Genomic DNA, 7789 nt, shown 5'->3' on the forward strand with positions numbered 1-7789 from the left:
TAGTGAAACAACTACTTTATTAGTTTCTGGATGCAATATTGAGTGAATTGTGGAATCACATTTTCCATCACAGAAGCTTTGTAACTACTTGCTGCTATAAAGCTGAGAAAGTCAGTTTTATAATCTCTCAATTTCTTAAAGGTTGACATGAATTTTCATTTACACTTTTGACTCCAGACATTTTCTTGAAGGGAAAAGCTGCAATGCTTTAAGTATTGGTTTATTTGGGGAAACACCCTGAATCTTTCACTTGGCTACTCTTCATTCGCCAACACCGCATTATTTTTGTGTAATTCTGGTAAGACTGCTCTGGTGTAGAAATCTTCCAGTTTATTTTCAGTATTTTTCCAGAACTGTTTATCAGATTTCACTGGTACAATGGCAACATCGCGGTCAGTGTAGATTGCAAGGTCAGCCTTGTCAACGCCTGCAACTGCCAACTGGCACTGAATCTGGGTATAATAGGGATGATTCTTTTTCAGTTGAAGTTCACCTTTGTTCTGTTCCAAGCAGAATGTTTTGTCTTCACAAGCTTTGTTGATGGTGTGATTCTTGTGTTTGTAGGGGCATTTGACTTCCACCAGGCCAATGGTATCCCCTGTTGCCTTGTCAACCACGACTCCATCAGGACTTGCTGCCAACCAGTTCTTCCCTGGGTCAACGAACAGCCCACATGACTTGACAGTTACTTGGCGCCCAATGTCCTCAGACTTCAGCTTCTCATATTTTTTTATGGCAGCAGGCTCATTCTGGATACCCCATTTCATTGCAGGAGTCATAACAGTTGAGCCCTGGCCCACAATGGACTTCACATAGGACTGAGGGACCTCTGTACTTTTACCATTTGCAAACTTGCTGTGGGAAATCTTATGCGCTACTGAGGCAGTGATTCGGTTTCTGCGCTGCTCGAACCATGCTGGGTTTTCCCTTTGACCCCGTGTGGCTTTCTCAATCTCTTCTACTCTCTGCTTACTGATCATCTCTGGGTGTGCAGAAATGCTGCCTTGACCTTTTTGGTCAACCTGATTTTTAGATGGTCTCTCTTTTCCCAATGCCTGGGATCCAGAGTTGGCTTTACCAATAACCAATGTGCTTCGTGAGGCACCATTTCCACTGCTTTCTGCTCCTCTGGTAGCTGACTTGGTGGATCTCTGTGTTTCAATGTTTCTGGTGTTAGCAGTTGAGTTTGGAGATCTTCCAGTGTTTGAGGGCTTGGCTGAGCTGGGGCTCCCACCCTTTGCTCTACCTCCTTGGCTTCTAGATCCTGAACTGCTTGGACTGGCTGCTTTAGTAGGTGGAAGCACAGCTCCCTCTTGAGGCATTAGTGGTTTTGCATCAGCCCCCTGCTTTTTCCGATGACTAGGTGGTCTTCCTGCCATTTGGTGAACAGTTAAAGTTTCTGCTAATAAAAACACCAACAAAAAAGAAAAATTTTAAAATTAAATGAACTTTGCACATGCTTCTTTTGATTAATATAATGGTACAAGAGGAAGGAGTACAGACCAATGATTCACTGACATGATATAGGGTGGGAAGACCAGAGATGACAGTGACATGGCATAGAGTTTGAGAGTGCCTGGTTTTCACTAAATCACACATTAAGGAGACTAGTTATAATGCAAGTTGTTAGTTGTGGTTTTACATTTCTGGTCTATTAATTCTGAAAGTCTAACTTCAAATCTAATGTGACCATCAAGTTATTGGAGTCTTAAAAATTAAACTGGTCATTAATGTCCTTACAGAAGGAGATCACCTGCACATTCTGGGCCTATACACCAGTGTTGTTCTGAAAGGTTGCTACCACAGTGTTCTCAATGGTTCAAGAATTCTGCTCATCATCACTACCTTGGGACAGCTGGAGTGGGCATTAAATTCTGGCCTTAGTTCATAAGAAATAGGAATATCCAGTAGTGTCATAGTTGGCCTGATGTTCCTCACATCAACTTTCCTGCCCTTTCTCTATAATCTTTGATTGTCCTAATGATCAAGAATCAAACTTAGCCTTAAATATACATAAGGAATCTGCCCTACAGTTTCCTGTGGCAAGGGGTTCCAAAGACACTAAACGCTCAGAAGAAATTCCTTCTCATTTCAGTCTTGAATTAGTGCCCCTTAATTTAAAATATGTTCGCTGGTCTTCGGCTCTCCCATGAGGAGAAATATCTTCTCAGCATTTACCCTACCAAGTCCAATGAGTTGAGCCCAAGCTGTTTAACCTTTGCTTGTAAGATAATCCTTCCACATCAGCCATCAGCCCGGTGAAAATACTCTGAATTACTTCCACTGAATGGATATATTCTTTTTAAATAAGAGGACCAAACCCCACACAGTAATCCAGATGAGCTCTCACCAGCACCAAATACAGTTGCAATAAGACTTCCCTCTTATACTTCAACTGCCTTGAACTAAGGGCCAACATTCCATTAGCCTTCCTGATAACCTGCTGCACCGGTGTGCTAGTTTTGTGTTTTTACGCACAAGTATCCCAAGGCTCTTTATGTGCAGCTTTTCTTCATTTGAAGAATACTGGTCCTTTGTCCCTTCTAAAATGAATAACTTGACATTTTCCCACATATGCTCCACTTACCAATATTTTCCCCACCTTCCCAATCAATATCTCTCTAAACTCATTGTATCCCTCTCACAACCTGCCTTTCCACCTATTTTTGTGTCATGTGCCAGTAAAGTCCATGTGTAGAGAATATTTTTTTTTTCTTCTCTTTTGGAGCAGGCCCCAGGCTGCTGCAGTAGCGGTGGCAGCTGCTCGATAGACATAAAAATGAGAGGATTTACTAAGAAAGTTCAGTAATAGATACTGAAGTAGTGGACACTAGAGAGCCTACATCATTGGAGCATAGGAAGAAAAATATATAGGACAAATAAAGTTTTAAAAAAATCACCTATCTGGGCACAAAATGGATACTGAGACAAAAGAGACAATTAAGAAGGTTGATTTAAATAAACATGGTCAAAAACACAATGCTGAGTATCCACAACACAGAAACTGGCCATTATCCAATTATGTATTGCATGAATCATCTCCTATGGCTCTACAACAACAGTTTATTTTTGGGCTCTTCTCCCCATTTTGTGTTTATCTAGATTCCCTATAAATTAATCTATAATATTTGCCTTACCAGGCATCAGTTCCACATTTGCGACAAATGAAGTTTCTCCTGAACTCTAGATTGGATTATTAATTCCTTTCCTAATATGCCCTCTAGTTACCTGCAACTTTTCTTTGTTGTCCTTTCATGTGTGTGAAGCCTTCTATAAGGAGCAAACCTCAGTACAAGAGAAAAAAGGCTTAACCCATCCAATTGTCCATGATAGTTGGAACATCTTAATTTGGATATTGTCCTTGTAAATCCTTTTGTGCATTAAAATACAGAAAAGAGAACACTTAGCTCCCTTTGCCAAACAAATATGAAGACATCCAGCTCAATTTTGTTTTCTAGCAATTGGTTTGTACCTGAAGAGGTTATGGTATTTGGAGTACATATTCAGACATCTTGGAGTTTCTGCCTCTATGGCTCTTTGAGGCAGAGTTCAAGATTCTAACCATCACTGGTGAAAACACTTTTTCTCATGTCCCCTCCAGTCTTTCAACCAATCACCTTAAACCTATGCCTTCTAGTTATTGAAACCTATGTCTTCCCCATTGCTTTGGGTACTTTATTTTGTTGTGAAGCCCAGAACTACAGACAGTACTGCACATGTTATCTAACCAAAGTTCACATTGCTTCTGCTTTTTAAATCTAGTTCTCAAGAAATGAACTCCGGTATTCTGATTGCCTTATCAAAAATGACAATGCTATTTAATTTGTGTGTGTCTGTGGCCCCCAGATCTTTGTTCCCCTATCACATTGAGACACTGAATTTCCAAACAGCTTCATACAATTTCCTCAAAAAATTCATCTTCTCAGTTAAGCCACATTGATGCTCATTTGCCAATATCACACTGTCTGTAAGTTTGTTTTCCAGTAATTTATTACAGTCCTCCTCCAAATTATGTACAACATTCTCCTGCCCAATTGTTGAAACATTTTAATGGCAGGAACTAAATCAAAGTACTATTGGAAGAGGAAATGTATTCCTGTTGTGCCCATCTCTCTCTCTCTCTCTCTCTCTCTCTCTCTCTATGTCTCAAGGGTGTTGATGGACACCATATACTTACGCCCCAAGGGCACCCAGGCATGACTACCTGTAAAAGACAGGCAAGCACTTGGATAACAAATCAGTCTTATGGTCCACTACCTGGACCTATTGTTAGCTACTCTCTCACCAGGCTCACAGTATTTTCTCTCTGCCCTGCAGTGTGGGCTGATTGCTGTCTGTGGAACCGTGAGGTATCTGTGCATGCAATGTTGCCCATGAGGAGGTCTTTTGACCTGCCTGTCACCATCATCGTAACCCAAACTCCCTACACCCCCATACCAGGCATCCAAAGATCAGGAGCATGGGGCCGGTGCAGCCAAAAGAACACACAGCTTTTTTTAAAAACACCGACACAAGTGGTGGAATCTCCCACAACTGATAAACACCAGAATCAACAATTTGGGCCAGAAGTTAGGGAACCACCTTGATCTACCGTTGAACAGATGGCTATGTGCAACATCCTGCTACCCTAGGTCCCCAGTGGAAAGTCACAAGACTCCTGCTTAGTGTCCTCCACAGGAACTCAGCTTTTTATTTTTATTTTCATTTTGGTACATCTCTCTCTGAAAGCCATGTGCTCCTTCTCCAAGAACTGCCCACAGGGTAGTTAAGAGTCAACCACTTGGCCTTGTGCCTGGAGTCATATGCATTCAGATGGCAGATTTCTTTACTTGAAGGATGTTAATGAACCAAAGAAAACAGCCCATCACCAAATCATCCAAATAACTAATTATCAAATAACAAATACTAACCATCACAATAAAATCGCAAAAATGAAAAGGAAGAAACAAGGGAAAAACACAGTTCTCTGTTTTGTTTTTCAAGACTCACCTTAACTTATTTGGAAACCTAGCTTTTTAAAAAATAAATTATCACTAAATTAATCTAAGACCCAATTAACTAAAGAGAAATTTCCAGGGTCAATAGGGCTGAGTATGCTGCCATAATTTCTGATGCCTAGATTGATGCAATAGGTTTTCATTCCTTTCTTTCGGCTTTGTTGTGGTTTGATACAACTCAATGGCTTTCTAGGCCACTTCAGAGGGTAGTCAAAATGAAACCACATTGCTGTAGGCTGGCGTCACATGTAGGCCTGACCAGGTAATGACATTAATGAACCAAACTGACCTTTACAACAATCTACAGTCGTTATATGATCGTTTTTAATCTTTTAATTCCAAAATTAAAAAAGTTTTAATGAATTAAAATTTCACTATCTGCCACATTAGTCTGGGGTTCTAGATTACTTGTCCAAAAATGTTTTCACAACCCCATGGGTGATCTGATTTGCCCTTAACTCCAGTTTCCTATTTGCTTATTCCTGTACTCTTTTATAATCAGTGTTTGCTAACACCAATAACTACATATGCATGCTCATACAGGAACATACAGTTCAAACATTGATGTCACTAGGCAGACTCTACATCCTCGATAATGGAGGATCCCAGCAAAGCAGTGGAAAAGTTAAAACTGAAGTATTAGAAACTATCTTCACCAGAAGTATCAAGTGGATGATGCATCTCAATATCCTCCAGAGGTTGCCCTCAGTATAGATGCCAGTCTCCAGCTAATTCAATTCATTCTGCATGACATCAAGAAACAGCTGCAGACACAAGATAATGTAAAGGCTACATGAGATCAATAGTATTATCAAACAGCACTGGCATAGCAATAACTTGCTCACAGATGCTCAGTGTGGGTTTTGCCTGGGTTATCCAGCTGTTGACCTCATTGCTGCTTAAATTCAAGCGTTCAAAGTGACTGCCCTTCACATCAAGGAGCCCTTGAAAAACGGCTAAAAATGAAATCAGGTGGGAGAAACTATCTGCCAGATGAAGTTGTAGCTGGTACAAAGGAAGATGGGTGGAATTGTTGGAGGCTAATCATCTCAGCTCGAGGACATCTATGTAGGAGTATCACTGCAATAGTTCCTAGGTGCAATGCCCTTGGCACAACCATCTTCCGATGCTTCATCAAACACATCTTTTGTAAGGACAGAGGTGGGATGTTCACTGATGATTGCACAATCTTGGCACCATTTTCAACTCCTCCGGTACTGAATCAGTCCATGTCCAAATGCAGCAGGACCTGAACAATGTCCAGGTTGGGCTGATAAGTGGCAAGTAATCATTGCGCCACTCAAGCATCAGACAATCATCATCTCTAATAAGACAAAATCTAACCCCAAAACCTTGATATTCAATGATACTACCATCATTGAATCCTCCATTATTTACGTCTTCGGGTTTATCATTCATGAAAAACTGCACTGGACGAGCCATATAAATACAGTGACTATAACAGCAGGCCCAGTGCTATGAATACTGCAGCAAATAACTCTCCTCTGTCTCTGCAATGCCTGCCTGCTATCCAAAAGGCAAAAGTCAGGAACGTGATGGAATACTCTCCACTTGCCTGGATGTTTGCAGTTCCAAGAACACTTGAAGCCATCCAGGACACCACATCCACCAATATTCACTCTTTCCACGAGTGATGCAAAGTATACAAGACGAACTGCAGATGTTCACTTAAGCTCCTTAGACAGCACACAACCACCAGCACCTAGAAGGACAAAGGCAGCAGATGCATGGAAACCTCACCACCTAGTTGCTTCTCTCCACACCACTCCAACTCCTGACTTGGAAATGTATCGCCATTCCTTCAGTTTCGCTGAGTTAAAATCCTGGAACCTCCCTCCGTAATGGCACTGTAGGGCTACCTGCAGCACGTGATTGCAGGTGTTCGAATAAGTGGTTCATTGACACCTCTTCCAAGGCAACTAGGGATGAGCAGTAAATCCTGGCCCAGCCAAAAAAGCCCACATGCCGTGAACGAAGAAAAAAGATTCCCTTGAATCCCATAATTAAAACTTGATTAGTGAGCAAGAAGAGAGTTGGGTTAAAGGTATCCTTTTCAGGTTGGCAGTCTGTGGACCAGTGGACAATAAGAGGGATCAATGTGCTGGACCCAGCCCTGACGTCGGCACGTGCTCTTTCAGTGTGACGTCATAAACAACACAAACGGTGCTGCGCAAGCGCAAACGAGCGTGCGGGAATGTCAGCTTTGGCGGGAGCGCAGGCCATTCCGTCCCCCAGTTCCATTCCGCCCCAGCTGTCTGCCGCACTCTTCCCTCCGCATCCCTGATCTCTCTCTCCCTCTCACCGCATGCGGCAGTATTTACTGACACCTACGAACACTGGCTGATTGTGCACGCTATTACAGAAAAAAACCCAGAAATTGCTGGACAACTGTTCCCTGATCATCTGACGAAGAGTCACCGGATTGGAAACGTTAACTCTGCTTTCCTCCCGTAGATGCTGTCAGAACCTGCTGATTTCTATTTTTGTTTCAGACGTCCAGCATTAGCAGTTATTTGCTTTATTTTATGCAGGTTGTTGTATTTATGAGTTTTGGGCGATCAATAAATATTGAAATTATATGCTATATATCCACTTCCAGGTGACACATAAAGATTCTATTTCGATATGATCAGGGAACCTATTACCTCACAGCGTGGCTTTGATGCATATCATTTTAGCATCAAGTTTGCACATGGAACAAATGAGGCCAATCTTACAACGTATGGAATTGTAGGAACCCCAGTATATGCAATGACCAGTGAAGAGTAGAA

General features: G+C 41.8%; 1 protein-coding gene across 1 annotated transcript; it reads right to left on the bottom strand.

Annotated features, from left to right (window-relative positions):
* LOC122556106 lies at positions 1 to 6680 on the bottom strand. Its single transcript, XM_043702564.1, has 2 exons — positions 6574 to 6680; positions 1 to 1399 (listed from the first exon to the last, which is right to left on the bottom strand). Exon 2 carries the CDS (start codon positions 1377 to 1379, stop codon positions 255 to 257), a length of 1125 nt encoding a protein of 374 aa, XP_043558499.1. The 5' UTR covers positions 1380 to 1399; positions 6574 to 6680; the 3' UTR covers positions 1 to 254.
* Positions 6681 to 7789: the final 1109 nt, after the last annotated feature.

Source organism: Chiloscyllium plagiosum, chromosome 13, assembly GCF_004010195.1.
Source record: "Chiloscyllium plagiosum isolate BGI_BamShark_2017 chromosome 13, ASM401019v2, whole genome shotgun sequence".
NCBI classification, from domain to species: domain Eukaryota; kingdom Metazoa; phylum Chordata; class Chondrichthyes; order Orectolobiformes; family Hemiscylliidae; genus Chiloscyllium; species Chiloscyllium plagiosum.